A 17,911-nucleotide genomic window follows, 5' to 3' on the forward strand; every position below is an offset into this window, starting at 1 on the left:
GTATCTAATTCTCCATATAGATACGCGGTGATGACATCCATAAGGCGCATGTCAAGTTTTTCTGAAATCACCAAACTTATTAAGTAACGGAACGTAATTGTGTCCATTACAGAAGAGTATGTCTCCTCATAATCAATTCCAGGTCTTTGTGAAAAGCCTTGTGCAACGAGTCGTGCTTTGTATCTAGCAATCTCGTTTTTCTCATTGCGTTTCCTTGTAAATACCCATTTGTAACCTACGGGGTTTACATCAGTTGGGGTTTGGACTACTGGTCCAAAAACACTTCGCCTTTCCAAGGAATTTAATTCTGCCTGGATTGCATCTTTCCACTGAGGCCAATCTTGTCTCTGTTTGCATTCATCAACAGAGCGGGGCTCAATATCATCACTTAATATGATTTCAGTGGCTACTGCGAATGCAAACATATCGTCAATGATTATTTCATTCCGATCCCACAATTCATTAGTACATGCATAATTTATGGAGATTTCTTTGCTTTCATGTACTTCTGTCTCTTCAGGGCCGTTTTCTTCTTCTGGAAGTCCAGAGGCATGAATTGTGGATTTTTCATTGACTCTCTCTTCCTGAATGATTTCATTTGGATTCAGTTGTGCCCTCGTCTTTCTCTTCCGAGGGGCTGAATCTTTTGAACCTGGTGGTCTACCACGCTTCAGGCGTGCACCAGATGAATCATTCGCTGCCACTTTATTTTGTCCAACAGGGACATCAATTCTGGCAGGTGCATTTGCAGCTGGTATATGCGATTTTGTCACTTTCATAGCGTCATTAAATGCATCTGGCATTTGATTGGCAATGCTTTGAAGATGAACGATCCTTTTCACTTCATTTTCACATTGAAGGGTTCGAGGATCAAAATGAGACAAGGTGGGAACAACCCATGTCAGCTCTTTCCGTTCTTCTGGAACGGTATTTTCTCCCCCTAACGATGGGAAGACTGTCTCATCAAAATGACAATCAGCAAAACGAGCTGTAAACATATCACCCGTCAAGGGTTCCAAATATCTAATAATAGATGGTGAATCAAAACCCACATAAATTCCCAGTCTACGCTGAGGTCCCATTTTAGTGCGTTGCGGGGGTGCAATAGGCACATAAACAGCACAACCAAAAACTCGTAAATGTGAAATGTTTGGCTGATGTCCAAACACGAGTTGTATTGAGGAGTATTGGTGGTTGCCTATAGGTCTCAATCGAACCAATGATGCAGCATGTAGAATGGCATGTCCCCATGCAGAAACTGGCAATTTGGTTTTCATAAGCAGAGTGCGGGCTATTAACTGAAGCCGCTTGATCAATGCTTCTGCTAAACCATTTTGAGTATGGACATGAGGAACAGGGTGTTCAACATCAATGCCCAATGTCATGCAGTAATCATCAAAGGTTTGAGACGTAAATTCACCAGCGTTATCAAGTCGGATTGATTTAATGGGATAATCTGGGAATTGTGCTCGTAACTTAGTTATCTGAGCAAGAAGTCTCGCAAAAGCTGCATTCCGAGTAGACAAGAGACAAACATGTGACCATCTAGTGGATGCATCAACCAAAACCATAAAATATCGAAATGGTCCACAAGATGGTTGAATAGGTCCACAGATATCCCCTTGAATTCTTTGTAGAAATGATGGGGATTCAGCATCAACCTTTAGTTGTGATGGTCTAATTACCAACTTCCCTTGAGAACAAGCCTTGCAAGGGTTATCATTTAAGATAGCAATGTCTCTGCTCAATAATGGATGTCCATTAGAGTTGGTAATGATCCTACGCATCATGGTGGATCCTGGATGACCCAGACGGTCATGCCAAAGCATGTAAACCTTTGAATCAGTGAACTTCTGGTTCATGATAGTATGTGATTCAACTGTCCTTATGTATGTATAATATAATCCACTCGAAAAACCACGCAACTTCTCCAATATACGCTTCTGGGTATCTTTGGAGGTAATGCATAGATACTCCACATTTTTTGCACTTTTCGTTTCAATGTGGTATCCATTTAGACGTATGTCTTTGAAACTCAACAAATTTCGAGTAGATCGAGTAGCATACAATGCATTTTGTATGGATAATATTGTTCCATTTGGTAACATAATCTGGGCTTTCCCTGAGCCTTCAATCACATATGAAGGTCCTGATATTGTTGTTACCCCTATTTTTGTAAGTATTAAGCTTGAGAAATACTTTCGATCACGAAGTATTGTATGTGTGGTTGCACTGTCTGCAAGACAAATATCTCCGCCATTTCTTATGTTCTGAGAATAACCACAGTTTTTATCCATGCTTTCTGAGTAAATGGAATCACAGTTAACAAACAATTTATAACAGGAAATTTACATGCCATTTTTATTGAATCTGAAAAACTAGTTTTAGACAACAAGTTCAGCATAATAAAAGTACATCAAACATAAACGATTTAGTCGGACCGATATACTTCATTCCCCCTTTCCGTAATGAAGTCTGAAACATCTAGGTGAGTTGCGTCAAATTGCCCTGATAAATCAAACACTGGATCAGGTATATCCATTGGTTTAGCCTGGTCGAGAAAATTGGTCTCGACACCCTTCTTCTGGAGGGAGGCTTGATACAACTCCACCAGATGTTTTGGGGTACGACAAGTTCGCGCCCAATGCCCATTGCCACCATACCTATGGCAGGCTCCTTCAGAGTTCCTGGGAGCATTGGTCATGTTAGCTTTGCCTTTGTGACGATTCACATTTTTGAAGCTCGGGCCAGAATTATGCCTCTGAACCTGGTTGTGAAACTGACCACCATGGTTCTTGCCTTTCTTATTCCATCGACCTCGTATGTGGCCACGTCCTTGTTTATGATAATTACCACCAGAGGATGTGGCGTTCACTTCGAGGGAAGTATCATTTACTTCTGGGAATGGTGCAGATCCAGTAGGTCGGGAATTATGGTTTTTCATCAGGAGCTCATTGTTCTGTTCAGCTACCAGGAGCACAGATATCAGCTGGTTGTATTCAGTGTAGCCTCGCGCTCTATACTGCTGCTGCAGGAGCACGTTATTGGCATGAAATGTGCTGTAAGTCTTTTCCAGCAATATTTCATCAGTAATGGTATCCCCACAGAGCTTCATCTGAGAGGTAATCCTGAACAACGCAGAATTGTACTCCGCCACTGATTTGAAATCCTGAATTCTCAGGTGAGACCACTCATAGCGAGCTTTTGGAAGAATCACCGTTGTCTGGTGATTATATCTGCTTCGCAAGGCCTCCCAGAGAGCTAACGGATCTTCAACCGTTAAGTACTCACTCTTTAGTGCCTCATCAAGATGGCGGCGAATAAAGATCATAGCCTTCGCCCGATTTTGAGAAGATGAGCTGCTTTCTTCCCTGATGGTATCTCCAAGATTCCCTGCTTCCAGATGGATCTTGGTATCAAGTACCCAAGTAAGGTAATTCTTCCCGGTAATGTCCAGGGCAGCATATTCAAGCTTAGCCAAGTTCGTCATTTTCTTTTCTGAAAGAAAATGAGATGTGTAAGAACTTGCAGTAATATGTATTCCTAGAGGAATGTGATGTTAGAACTTCTGGTTCTTACAAATTTTTCATTTTGATCTTCAGGCCAAAATGATAAGCACTCGAAACTTCTGGCTCGAGATTTTCAGGGTGAATGAGAAGGGCGATTGTACCGCACTATTCTCATTGAAAGAATGTAACATGGAATGGGCGATTAGTCCGCACCACTCAAGTAGCAAGAAAATTGAAATATGCAGAGCAAGGTGGGCGATTATACTGGACCACCTTTAATTGCAATGAAATTAAACAACAGATAAATTTAAATTTGGATAACAAGGAGGGCGATTATATCGCTCCACCTGAAATTTGCAGTAAAATTAAATAACAGGTAAATTTAAATTTGAAGAGCAAGGAGGGCAATTATACCGCTCCACCTGAAATTTGCAGTAAAATTAAATAACAGGTAAATTTAAATTTGAAGAGCAAGGAAGGCGATTATACCGCTCCACCTGAAATTTGCAGTAAAATTAAATCTGCAGTCCAAGATAGGCGATGATACCGCACCATCTTGGATCGCAGTAAGATGAAATTTGCAGTTCAAGATGGGCGATTGTACCGCACCATCTTGGATTGCAGTAAAATCAATATAAATACTATGTTAGTAATCAATATCCAAACCAAACAAGTAATCAAAGATGTATGTAACTGCTAGTTGGAGAACTACGAGCAGGCATGGAGCAAATAGTTCGTCGCGAGGATATACCACGCATTTGAGGCAGATGAAGAAGATGAACAGGAAAAACCTTAGAGGAAACATTTTTTTTTTTTTTTCGTTCGGCGGAGAGAAATGAGAGAATGATTTCCTTTATTGTTTAGTGAATGTAAATGAGACATGGTTATACTTAGAGACTCGTGCTGATAACGTGTTATAAAAATGTAAAAGTTATAGAGAGATAACCTTTATTCGGGATAAGAACGAAGTAGTTGCAGAGTATTATACCAACACAAGCTGTTGCAGAGGAAGTAAGGTATATTATTACTATTATATATTTTTCTCTTCCTTTTTCTTTCTGCTTTAGTTGAACATTCGTAAAGCTCTATTTATAGAGCATCACCATGGAAACAAACAAAAACACTATTAAGCATATGATATGTCTACTGTATGCATGTGGGCATACATTATTATACTATTTACAACAAGATGGAGAATGTTAAATAATGGGGGATTTAGAATCCAGCATATTTTTAAAGATGACTTGCAAGCAAGGTTCTAAAGACGCTAGGTGCTAGTTGGGCAGTGGGCTGCGACTTAGGGCCTAGACGGTTTGGGGGGACTTAGGTGTGGGCCTAGGCAGACTAGGTGGATTTAAGTAAATTTATTATACATTGTATAAATAGGTTCTTATTTATACTTCTATGGGGAGGCATAAATTGCAAAATAAAATGAACTATAAATTATAAGGTATTAAAACATATTGAGAAATGGGGAACATATAATGGGTGTTCATTAGAGTATTCAACAAATATCTTACATTTTATTTATAAAATGCAAAATGAAAGATATCAATTTTCTGTATAAGTGAGTCGCGACCTAGGCGGGTTAGGCGGACACTTGGGCGGGCTATGCAGACGCCTAAGCATGTCTAGGTCCCTTTCTTAATTTCAAATGCTTAGGGTTAATCGGGATGGTAGCTAGCTGCCTAGTGCCTAGGCGGAGATTTTTAGAACAGTGCTTGCAAGTGGTCCTCTACCACAGTGGTGGAGAGGAGTGTTGCCCTTGCACCACAGTTGTTAGAACCCCCGTCGTCTCCCTAATCTAACATCTAATATAAAAAATCTATCGTTTGATAAAAAAACAAAGACAAAAAGAAGAAGATGACTTGAACCATATGTGACTTGGTTCATGGGAAGCATCTAATTTTAGTGTTTCCTCAACATCAATATTTGTCACGTTGTTATTGAATTAGTCAATAATGTCACCCTAACTAACCTATTCTGATCAAAATCATGGAAGGCAACCACTTTGAGGATAATGTTTTCTTGGGCAGATAATATTTTGAAAAGTAAATGATAAATACGGACTTGAGACTGTTTTTGGAAGGGCTGCTGACTAAAAGTGTTTTTAATATGTTTGACAGAAAAGCTTAAAAGTTACGGGTCATAAGATTGGTTCATGAAGCACTTCACTCGGATTTTCAATAAAAGTTACAATGAAGTTCTAATAAAAGTACTTGTAATAAAAACGCATATGAGCATCCGTGTTTTGTATAGATGCAGTCCCAACTGTGTTGTAACACTATCTAGTAAGTACTTTTGATAGGATTGTTCTAAAGTTGTACAACTATATTCAATCAAATTTACATGATCTTTTTCTTTTTCCTTTTCACGGGCGTACATGATCGAGCAAATGGACACCAAGTTAGGAAGATTCAATGTCGAGGGCGACATACATTATTCTGATATATGCTTATTAATGTAAAGCATGTGCTTATATATGCAAAGTGCACCACTTATCAACTCAACTCAATCTTCGCACGCCATACAGCTCGCCCGTATAGATTCAACGAAGGGAATCTCAGCCTTGTGCTAAAGATCAAGAACTTGACAGCCAACCAATTCACCTGAACCAAAATCCCGAGTCCCAATGATCTTCCACACAACTGCGTCTGATTCTGCCGGTGCGTCGGAGTGTTCATCTGAGGAGCTAGCCAGGAGAGGAGCTAAGGTTGGTGACAAAGAACCCAAATTACCGCACTGGTCAGCACGCAGAACTGCGATTTCATGATTCGCATCTTTTGTAATGACATGAAGTTTTCCATGAAAACCAGCAAGTAAATATGGAGAATCTGAACCAGCAAAGTCATGAATAGGGACTTTTCCTATAACAACTTTCCAAGCATCTTCTCCTTGATCGTACACCTTGATCTTACCACTATCCAAAGAACTCGAAGGATCAAAAGCATACAATTCACCATCTACCACAACGCTCAACTTTGTACCAGCCTGCCGAGCAGGCCAACCATCTCCCATGCCAAGAGGCATTTCATCCCAAGAATTTGTTTCGGGATCATAGATTTCTCCCCCGACGTCAACAAAAAAGGGCCATGAATACAGACTCTGGGATACACATAGCCTTCCCATGTAGGGAGTCAACCCGGTGGCAATAGGCCTTAGCATGTCAGTCAAAAAGGCAGTGGGTAGCGCTCGAGCCCTTGAGAATGGCATGCTTGGTACTTCAGACCATGTACCGGTGGAGGGCTCAAAAACTTCAGCAGACTGAAGAGGGATCAATCCGCCTCGTTCCCGAGTAACCCCTCCAACAACATAAAGTTTGTTATTCAGAATACCTGTCTTACAATAGGCTCTACTTGCAGACATGGCTGTCACTTCACTCCATGCATTCTGAATTGGATCAAATCTCCAGACGCACCTCACGGTCGTAGCTTTATAAAATCCACCTAGAACATAAAGGCATCCATCAACAGCACCAATGGCACAACCACAAAACGGCATTTGTTCAAATGCGTTCTTTCTCCCTAACCAGCCTCTAATAGTATGAGCAATTTTGATGCTTGGGCCCACCATATTCCACATCGAAAACCTAGAAGAACTCTTGCTGATTTCTTCTTCATAAACTACATTGGGCATCTGAGGTAGCCTCTGCCACCTTCTTGACAGGGGATCTAAAGCATGCCAGGAAAGTTTATCCTCTTCAATTTTCGTCAACAAGTAGAGCCATTCTTCACTTCTACCAAGTTCTTTTCTCAATTTAAATAGTTCAGAGCTAGTAACAGTTTCCTTCCACTTCCGGGAAACCAGCCTGACATTGAAGTAGCAAATTCTAGGGAGTCTAGCAATAATTTGGATCGATAGCTCATCAGGAAGAGTGGGAATTAGTCTTTGGCTCTCCTCAAAAGTGCATGGTGACGTTTTTTGCCTCTTGCAGGTGTCATTCTGAGAGATCTCATGGTACTCATTTCTCTCAGACTTGGGACCAGCCAAACTCAAAAGAGCCCCCATCAGAAACTGCAAAGATCAGTAAATCTCAGTGATCACACGACTCTTTTTAGTCCCACAGTTGGGACCAGCCAAACTCAAAAACAACCACATAGTTGACTTAGCCTCATGGAAGCAGAAATTATTCATTCTACTTTCAGTTGATCAATTCCAAAATAAAAGGACACACGCACACCAGAACTGGGATCAGCGAACCTAAAGAAACGAGGCCAAATTTGACTTTAATCCAAGTTCTGCAAAATTATTCATTCTACATTCAGTTCGAGAATGCAAAAGGCTAAATGAACACGCATAAACAGCTACAACAAGCTAAATTCACGAGGCCAGTTCCAAAGTTATCAAACCGGATGCGATATGAAACTTGTGCACATTTGGCTCCAAAGTTAACAAAAGGCATCCCACATGCTGTTGACTGATATGGACTAAATTTCGTGTTGCTTCTCATGGAATAACCCAAAAAAATTAACTCCAAAGATCACTGAAACCCCTCCTCTAAAAATTACCTTCACACTCTCCCCACAAACAACCATTTACTTTCATCCCAATATTTACAGCAAACCATCACCAATATTTATAGCAAAATTCAACCTTGACGTATAATTACCAAACTACTCAAAAACCCCATGAAAATTTCAGCATAAAAAATTTCACTATTCCAGGAAATGAAAAGGAAATACATATAATCCACTGAAATTCAGCCTATGAAACTTCAAACAGCTATAGAAATTATAAACTCCCACAAACAAAATCTTAAAAACAACAATAAAAATTGAATCTTTCCCCTAAAACCACCAAATTGCGGACAAATTTTGAACAAGGGTAGGTAAATAGTCGTAAGAATTCACATTGATAAAAAAAAAAAGGAAAAAGAGAAATTCGGTATGCATCAGAATTTACCTGTCCAGAGAAAAATCTGAAGCCTCAGAGGTTTGGTAAGGTGCTCCTTTTTGTTGAAGCTTGATCTGCTGCGTCCTAATAAGGAGAGAGGAGGACAAGACTATTTGGAGTTTACTGGGTAACGCCGCGTTGTCCAAGCTGATTTTTCATTCACCATTTTTCTGCTTGATGATATTAGAGAAAGACTATAGTCTGGTACATAAGGTTAGACTGTCACTTTCAACAAAAAAAGTAAATAGCATTCATAGCAAGCTTCGTAATATTCCAACCACCAATAATTTAGTCATTTATTCTATGGGACGTATTTGACTGACTGAATGATGTACAAGATCATATGACACTACTTTTGTTTTCGTGGCAAAGAATGTGAAATTATTTTGAAGCTTTACAACATAACAAAGATGAAATGTCATAAATTAATGAGTGCATCCTAGAAGGACGAACCATTGTCCAACACAAACAACTTTAAAGTATTGTTGCATATCTTAAAAGTCTTTGATCCAGATTTCCTAAAAAAAAAGTCTTTGATCCTTAGCATTTCGTGTGCCAACAAATGCCTTCAGTTTCAGTTCGGTCTTCCATCATGGGATCTGTTAAGGGTAGGGTGTTGTGATTGCGTATGGATGACAATTCTAACCATTAAACCGGATAATCGTGGATAATCATCCGAATGGATTGAGTTTGGGTATAAAAATTCAAGTATATTTTGGATATGAGGAAAAACCGTGATTATTATTCGGTTATGATTTTGGATATGATTATATGCATACCCAATCCATATCCATAACCAAATCCGAACATATTATATATATTATTCACCAATCCATTACCTTGAGAATACAAAAATTGTATTGTGTAAGTTGCATTTTGTGGAAAAGTTCAAAAGTTTTAATATGAATCAAAATCTATGAGAATTCAATGCTACTTATGACAGATATAAAAAATCAAACCAACATTATCAACGTTTATCTTTAATTTTTATGCTTCACAAGATCCATTCATTAAATCATTTTATACATCGAATATTTAATGACGAAATTAATATTTACTAAATTATCATGCGTTAATTGAATGAATATATTTTTTTTTATTGACGAAAATTGATATAACCGTTAACCGATGGAGAATCCATTATTCGATGGGTATGGTTATGGATAATACCCGATAGTTAATTTGCAATTATGAATATAATTAGTTTTCGTAGTTATGAGGATGATTATAACATTTTTGTCCCCAAACCGAACTGTTGCCATCTCTATGGTTGCGTCTAGAGAGGGACAATCAAGTACAAATAAATCAAGTTTTTATTAATTTGGTTGTTGAAAAAGTGATTTAATTTGCTTTGTTGAAGAGTGTGAATTAATTTGCCTATTATATAAATACCTAAATTCAATCTTCTCTAATAGCAATTAAGTGAAATGCTAATGAGACTCTCTTAAAACTAGATAGACTCTCACTTTTGGGAGAGTCTAACTAGCATTTCTCTAGCAATCAAAGATGTTGTGAAGAAATGTTCATTGAATCAATACCTCCTTAGTCATTTTTTGGAATTGACTCACGTGGGTTAGCGTCAAAATTTGGCTGCTGCGTGATATTCGCTATTGGATTGATGAGATCGGACGCGTGCCTGTTTGAAGTTTTTGTAGTTTACATTATAATGTATTTAGTTTTGGAGACCGTCCTCTTTCGAGGAAATTGATCAAGCCTTTAATTTTGGATCTACGATCCTCCTCAATCATTTGTACCTAAATTACTTGTCTTTTCTCGTTACTTAATAGGTGAGAGGTTTTATGTTTGATTTTTACCAAAAATAAATTTAAACCACATTATTGTTAACTCATTGTGAGGCTTAGGCAACTACTTTCCGTGTAGACAATATCATTTGTTTAATTTTTCTTTTTGAAACAAGTACGATATTCATTAAAACAAATCAGAATTCGTACAAGCTGAGAATAGTGTGCTAATTGGGTCTCGATAAAAACCTTGTCCGGACTTTCAATCCGGTCTAAGGAAAAGAGTGTCCTGCACAATGAAAAAACTATCATCAAATGAACAATAGAAAACAAGATTACATTCCTTCCTCAAATAACAGATCTTGAATCAAATCCGGAGGCACCTCAAACCACAACACCTCCTGAAGATAATTGAGCCCCATCCAAGCAAGACGATGCGCAACTGAGTTGGCTTCCCTCTGAACATGTCCACACTCCACAAAAGGCAGATCCATAAGAAGACTTCTCAAATCGTTAATAACAGGCCCCCACACGGACACATCCTCTTCTCGCCCTGCCTTAGCAGCCAACGCTACAGTTGGCAGTACCAGTTGACATGGTGTTCAGAGCTGAGGCATGCTTCTGCTTGAAGAAATACACAAGTCTGCATAGAACGAAGCAGCAAATTAAAGCAGCCCCGGGAAAGCAGAAATGGCATAAACCAGATATGGTGAGAGTAAAGTGCAATTTTGACGGTGCTTGGGAGGCTTTGGAGTGGTTGTGAGGGAAGAGAAGGGTGAGTTTCTTGAGGCTGTTGCTGGACGTCGAGGGTGGGGGTTCCCTTCTCCTTTGCATGCTGAAGCGGTGGCAGCAATAAGGGCTGTGCTTCTGCTGCAGGAATTGCATGTTTGTGCTACAATGTTAGAGGGGGACTCACTGCTTATCCTTGCTGCTCTACAACAATGGGAATAAGATTATTCCAGTGTGGGATCCATTGTTAATGATGTTCGGTATTTTATAAAATTGATTCCACAATCCAGGTTGGATCATGTTCGTCGGGAAGCTAATGTTGTCCCTCATAGGCTAGCCTGGTTTGGTGTTGGATGTGATCAGGATGCCACTTGGTTCGATGAACTCTTCCCCTTCGACAGCATTGAAATCCCCCACAAAATTTTATCAAAGGCCCGTCTGACGCACTCTATCTTCTCTCGTGTACCGAATTGTTCAATCTATAAATGAATATCGTCCTCATTCTTAAAAAATAAAAATAAAAATCTAACAATACAGGTAAAGGATACATTTTTAGCATCTAATCATATATCGAAGATCCTAAACATTAGGGACATAGAAGAGATATCCATCACACAAGAATTAATGAACGTGGTTCGGGGTAAAATCTCTTCAATGTAACAAAAATCATGGCAAAAGTAGCATGTGCGATGGTCAACTCAACAGTTGTTTTTTTTTCATTTGGCTTTTCGACACTCCCGTTGATGAACCCCAATTTATTCTTGGCGCTCAGTGGGATGGTCATAGAACGGCACCCTTTGCCCTAGTTGTTTGGCCGAAACAAGCATCAACCAAGGTAATCTGAACGATGGATGCAAAATGGGCTAGAGAAATCAGTTCCCTACTTGCATTTTTCAACTCTGCTGTGAGACATCTTCACTGCTGTTCTAAGGCATCTTCATTATTGATTTGATGCATCTTACCGATGATTTGGTTAATATAAAACATCTTAATTGGTTCCATTAAGTTGTCAAGTTATAACACAAGGATACTGAAGAATAAATATCGAATATGCATAGTAAATAAGTGTTGCAGACTAATTTGCATAACTAATACGTAATCTTAGTTCTAACACACCATCATCATACAAGTTATATAGTACACAGGCCAATGATGAGGTCGTCGGACAAGTTATATAGTACAGTTGTGATATTGAGAGTCAGCTGTACTCACTACTACACACTTACTCGTATTCACTTACGTTGTCATATATATTGTGGAATTGGAGCCAACCATTTGGCATCCCCAATAAATTAACGACAACAACAAATTCATATGAATATGAATATCGTCCTGCTCCTAAATTGGACCACTGTTGGCATCCCCAATAAATTAACGACAACAACAAATTCATATGAATATGAATATCGTCCTCCTCCTAAATTGGACCACTTACCTCATCGCCCGTACATCATGTATATGTATTATTGGAAGTGATGTACTGGACATTGGAAGTGATGTAGACGTGAGTTGCAGCTGTCATTTTTGGACATTGGAAGTGACGTAGATGTGATGTATTGCTTCTTCAACACACAATCACATGTGTGAGTTGCAGCTATCACTTTTCCTTTGTCCCTTAATTTGCTCCTTAATTCATGGTCTTGTGTTTCATTGAAACTTGTAAGTAGGGTTAGCTAGATTATTTTTTGGTTCTTTATATGGTCTAATATCAAGCTTTGTCTATAGGCCTTTAAGCCACTCTCAAGCTCTATATAAGAGCTTCTCCCTTGTACTTGTTTTCTCATGATGAATTATACAAATAGTTGAAACTAAAAGTTCAATATGGTATCAGAGCATGAACCATAGGGTCCTGTCTTTGTTGTTTTTTTTTCTTTAGTTCATTTTTCCTTCTGTTCATCATTTGTTAAGATGGCATAAGACAATCCATTCGGTTATGAGAATACAAGTTCCTCAACCTCAACACCAACCAACATGATACACGGTGAGATCAATCCAAACCAACGACTGTGCTCAGTATTGTTGAATGAGTTCAATTATTTGCCTTGGTCACGAGTCGTCTCTTTTGCCCTAGGAGGAAGATCGAAGCTAGGGTACGTAAATGGAACCATCAAGCCTCCATAATCCACCTCACTCTCTTTTGATGCATGGCACTCAAATGATCAGCTCGTAATGTCTTGGATTCTCAACTCGATGGAGCCCAAGTTGTCAGAGCTCTTCAGCTATTCAGGATCTTCACACCTACTATGGGAATCTGTTAAGGAAATGTATGGCAGCCAAAACAATGTTGCCCGTGTATTTGAACTGAAGAAGAGTCTTGCTAGCCTAAAGCAAGATGACCAATCCTTCGTTCAGCACCTTGGAAGCTTGAAATCTATGTGGAATGAGCTTGATTTATACCGTCCACACACAACCGAATCCGTTGTGCTCTTGAAGAGGGCTAATGAAGATAAAGCGTTTCAACTGTTAGCAAGCTTGGGAGATGAGTATGAAGATCTTCGTAGTCATTTGCTAATGACCCCAGAATTACCATCATTCATCAGTGTGTGTCATGTAGTTCAAAGGGAAGAAACTCGAAGAAAGGTAATGCATATTGAGCCCAAGTTTAGCTCTGAGGCTAGGGTTTTCACTAGCAACCACAAAATTTTTGGTGAAAGAGTTTTAATGGGAAGAAGGCTGACTGGAAGTGCACATATTGCAACATTAAGGGGCACCTACGGGAAAAATGTTGGATCTTACATCCTGAGTTAAAACCTAAGTTTGACAAGGAAGGAAAAATGATCAAAGATGGGAAAGGGTTTGCTCCAAAAGCCCTTCGTGCAACTAGTTGTTCAGCTGATGAGATGGCAAACTTCACTTCAAATCCGATTTCCTTGATTAATGAATTTGTTGCCATTCTCCAAAGAAAGAACAGGACCACTGAGAATGAAAAGATGATCACTGAAAACTCCACTGCCATGCTTGGAAAATTCATTGGCTTCTTGGCAGGTTCAGATACCACAACGCACGATAATATCCCAGGTATTGTCAGTGCACTCTCCACTGCTTTCAATGCACATCTCACACATGATTTTTGGATTATAGACTCAGGTGCCACTGATCATATAACTAATAAAACATCTTGTCTACATGAGTTTCAAAAATTAACTGATCCTACTCATGTATCTGTAGCAAATGGTAAAGGGGAACCTGTTCTAGGAAAAGGAAAAATTAGGTTGATAAGTAATGATGTAGAGTCCACTGCACTTTACGTACCTTCATTTCCATTCCAGCTTTTATCCATAGGAAAAATCACGCACACTTTGGATTGTCTTGCCATATTTTCTCCTCATAACGTTGTGTTTTAGGATCGAGTCATTCAGAAGAAGATTGGTGAAGGGTTCTTCTTAAATGGTCTATACTACCTCTCAAAGAAGTTCAATCTTGTTAAGGATCCCATTGCCAACCTAAGTCATGCATAGGAGTACCAACTTTGGCACCAACGTCTCGCTCATCCCTCAGAACCAGTGATGTCTAAGTTATTTCCAAATTTTTGTAAAAGTACACATGAGTGCGAGACCTGTCAAATGTCAAAATCCACTAGGCTGCCTTTTGTATCCTCTCAGTCTAGAACCAGTAAGCTTTTTGAAGTTGTCCACTCAGATATTTGGGGAACTTCTTGTGTTGAGTCATTTGATGGATACAAGTATTATGTCACTTTTATTGATGATTATTCTAGGGTTATTTGGGTGTATCTTTTAAAGTTTAAAGGTGATTTTTTTGAAGCTTTCAAAGAATTTCACAAACTAATAACCAATCAATTCGCCTCTAAATTATATACCTTAAGGTCAGATAATGGCACCGAGTATACATCCAATAACATGTCCAATTACTTGAGCAATCATGGCATCGTACATCAAACTAGTTGTGTTGGTACACCACAACAAAACGGTGTAGCTGAGCGAAAGAATAGGGATTTGTTGGAGAAAACAAGGTCCCTTATGTTTCAGATGCAAGTTCCCAAGAGATTCTAGTCCCAAACACTTCTCACTACAACCTACATCATTAACAGACTTTCAACTCGTGTGTTGAATGCTAAGTCACCTTTTGAAGTCATGAAAGGAAGAATCGTCGATTTGACTCATCTCAGGATCTTTGGATGTACTTGTTATGTCCACATCCAAGCTACTCATCGTGATAAACTAGAACCTAGAGCTGTGAAATGTGCATTTATGGGGTACTCTAGTTCTCAAAAGGGATACAAATGTTATAACTCACACACTGGGAATCTTGTTGTCTCTAAGGATATTCGATTTGATGAACTCACTCCTTTCTTTCACAAGGATTCTGAGAATAATCCTCAGGGGGAGAGTCTAATGGACACCTTTCCACTGCCTACTCCTGGAGAAATTCATGCAAACCCCCCAAACCCTATCATTAATTCCAACATTGATGAGGTGGTCCAGCACCACAACCACAACCACAACCACAACCACAAGCTGCAACTCCACAATCAGTAGTAGCACCAAGAAGGAACCCTGCTCAAGATCGACATCCCCCGTTAAGGTTACAAGAGTACGTTATGTACTCTACAAGGTACCCTATCTCTGAAGCTATTACTTACCAAAAATTGTCGGCCTCCCATGCATTATTTCTCAACCAATTGTCAAACAATCTTGAGCCAAGAAGCTTTCAAGAAGCCGTATGTACGCCTGTGTGGCAAAAAGGCATGCATGAAGAGCTCAAAGCATTGGATGAAACTGAAACTTGGAGTGTGGTTGATCTTCCTAAAGGCAAGAAGGCTGTAGGGAGTAGATGGATATACAAGACAAAATTCAATTCCAATGGTACCATTGAGAGACACAAGACTCGATTGGTAGCCCGTGGTTTCACACAAACCTACGGTATTTGATTACAAGGAAACTTTTGCCCCAGTTGCCAAAATGAACATGGTGAGGGTATTGCTATCAATGGTAGTTAATCACGAGTGGTCCTTGTTTCAAATGGATGTAAAAAATGCTTTCCTCCATGGTGATCTTGAAGAAGAGGTGTACATGAAGCTACTTCCTGGACACCCACGAGAAGGTGAACCTAACAAATTTTGCAAGCTCCATAAGGATATATATGGACTCAAACAATCCCCTCGAGCTTGGTATTCCAAACTGAGCTCAGTTCTTGAAGTTGCAGGGTTCAAAAGAAGTCATGCTGACTTCTCCTTATTTATTTGCAGTGGTGTCCTAGGCTTGCTATGCTTATATATGTGGATGATCTTATAATTACGGGGGACAATGTGAATGAAATCAATGCTCTTAAGTGCTCCCTACATCAACAATTTGCCATTAAAGACTTGGGAGTCTTGAAATACTTTCTTAGCATTGAGATGGCCACTTCTTCCAAGGGGTTATTCTTAAATCAAAGAAAGTATGTAGTTGATCTTCTTGATGAAGCACACATGCTTGAGTGTAAACCTGCTCGCACTCCTCTTGTTAGCAAACTTCAGTTGGATGCCAAAGGTGAGCCTCTCTCCAATCCTGGTGTTTATCAACGCATGGTTGGAAAACTTATTTACCTCACGATTACTCGACCTGACATTGCTTATTCAGTGAGCCTTGTCAGCCAGTTTATGCATTATCCTACATCGGTTCATTGGGAGATTGTCAAGATAATACTTAGATATCTCAAAGGTTCAGTCGGTAGAGGCATACTCATGAAGAAAAATGGGTCTAATCACATCATGGCTTACACTGATGTTGATTGGGCTGGTAATACCCTTGATCGAAAGTCCACCACAGGTTTTTGTACTTTTGTTGGAGGTAATTTGGTCACTTAGAAGAGTAAGAAACAAACCGTGGTTGCAAGATCCAGTGCTGAAGCTGAATATAGGGCCATGGCAGCAGCAGCTTGTGAACTCATATGGTTAAAGAGTCTTCTATTTGATCTTGGCTTCACCAGCAAGGAACCAATGTCGTTGCTTTGTGACAACTAGGCCGCAATGCATATTGCTTCTAATTCGGTATTTCATGAAAGGACGAAGCACATTGAAGTTGATTGTGATCACATTCGTACACAAGTTCAATCCAATGTCATCAACATTGTGTAGACTAGAAGCCATGATTAACTTGCTGATCTCTTCACGAAATCTCTAGACTCTACACAATTTCAACAGTTGTTGTGCAAGCTTGGATCAATTAACCCTCTTGATCCAGCTTGAGGGGGAGTATTGGAAGTGATGTACTGGACATTGGAAGTGATGTAGACGTGAGTTACAACTGTCACTTTTGGACATTGGAAGTGATGTTGACGTGATGTATTGCTTCTTCAACACACAATTACATGTGTGAGTTGCAGCTGTCACTTTTCCTTTGTCCCTTAATTTGCTCCTTAATTCATGGTCTTGTGTTTCATTGAAACTTGTAAGTAGGGTTAGCTGGATTATTTTTTGGTTCTTTATATGGCCTAATATCAAGCTTTGTCTATAGGCCTTTAAGCCACTTTCAAGCTCTATATAAAAGCTTCTCCCTTGTACTTGTTTTCTCATGAAGAATTATACAAATAGTTGAAACTAAAAAGTTCAATATGTATACTTGATACAGGGCCGGTCCATAGATTTTTGAGGTCCGGGGCGACACCAAAAAATATGCCATAACTTCATATCAGAAAATTATTCATTTTCACATGTAAGATATCGATAAAATTATACTCATAAAAATAGTTCAAACTCAATAATTTAGAAACGCAGAAAGACTAATTTATTTTATATCAAGAGAAAGAAGCCAAAAAACTCTGGGCTTACAAGTAGATAGACGATACCGCGGTGGTCATTGTTTTCCTTGCAATTGTACCTTGTGTTACAATCAACAGGGCTGGTCTATAGAATTTTCAAATGACAAAACCACAACTTCTAGTTAAATTTCTTTGTAATCAAACCAATTTTTATAAATTTATACTCTTATGAAAACATATATAAATATACCGCCTTAATAATTTTGGTGCCCTGAATTTTTTTGGGCCCCGAACAGTCACCCTGTCCACACTAGGCCTGGGCCGGCCCTGACTTGATAT

General features: G+C 39.2%; 3 protein-coding genes across 4 annotated transcripts; 1 reads left to right on the plus strand and 2 right to left on the minus strand.

Annotated features, from left to right (window-relative positions):
* Positions 1-2,431: 2,431 nt before the first annotated feature.
* LOC114824090 (uncharacterized) lies at positions 2,432-3,671 on the minus strand. Its single transcript, XM_070826356.1, has 2 exons — positions 3,580-3,671; positions 2,432-3,498 (listed from the first exon to the last, which is right to left on the minus strand). Exon 2 carries the CDS (start codon positions 3,488-3,490, stop codon positions 2,432-2,434), a length of 1,059 nt encoding a protein of 352 aa, XP_070682457.1. The 5' UTR covers positions 3,491-3,498; positions 3,580-3,671.
* A 2,148-nt stretch (positions 3,672-5,819) lies between these two features.
* LOC103441603 (F-box/kelch-repeat protein At1g22040-like) lies at positions 5,820-8,654 on the minus strand. Of its 2 annotated transcripts, none has more exons than XM_008380284.4 (2): positions 8,412-8,654; positions 5,820-7,523 (listed from the first exon to the last, which is right to left on the minus strand). In XM_008380284.4, the coding sequence occupies exon 2, from the start codon at positions 7,515-7,517 to the stop codon at positions 6,084-6,086; it is 1,434 nt and encodes a 477-aa protein (XP_008378506.3). In that variant the 5' UTR covers positions 7,518-7,523; positions 8,412-8,654; the 3' UTR covers positions 5,820-6,083. The 2 variants fall into 2 exon arrangements, with proteins under 2 accessions (XP_008378506.3, XP_070683322.1); XM_070827221.1 differs by having other exon boundaries at positions 5,820-7,747; positions 8,412-8,627.
* Positions 8,655-15,578: 6,924 nt separating this feature from the next.
* Positions 15,579-16,679, plus strand: LOC108173874 (uncharacterized mitochondrial protein AtMg00810-like). The gene is made up of 2 exons (XM_070826357.1): positions 15,579-15,725; positions 16,080-16,679. The coding sequence occupies exons 1-2, from the start codon at positions 15,579-15,581 to the stop codon at positions 16,677-16,679; spliced, it is 747 nt and encodes a 248-aa protein (XP_070682458.1).
* The last annotated feature ends 1,232 nt before the right edge of the window (positions 16,680-17,911 follow it).

This window comes from Malus domestica, chromosome 08 (assembly GCF_042453785.1).
Source record: "Malus domestica chromosome 08, GDT2T_hap1".
NCBI classification, from domain to species: domain Eukaryota; kingdom Viridiplantae; phylum Streptophyta; class Magnoliopsida; order Rosales; family Rosaceae; genus Malus; species Malus domestica.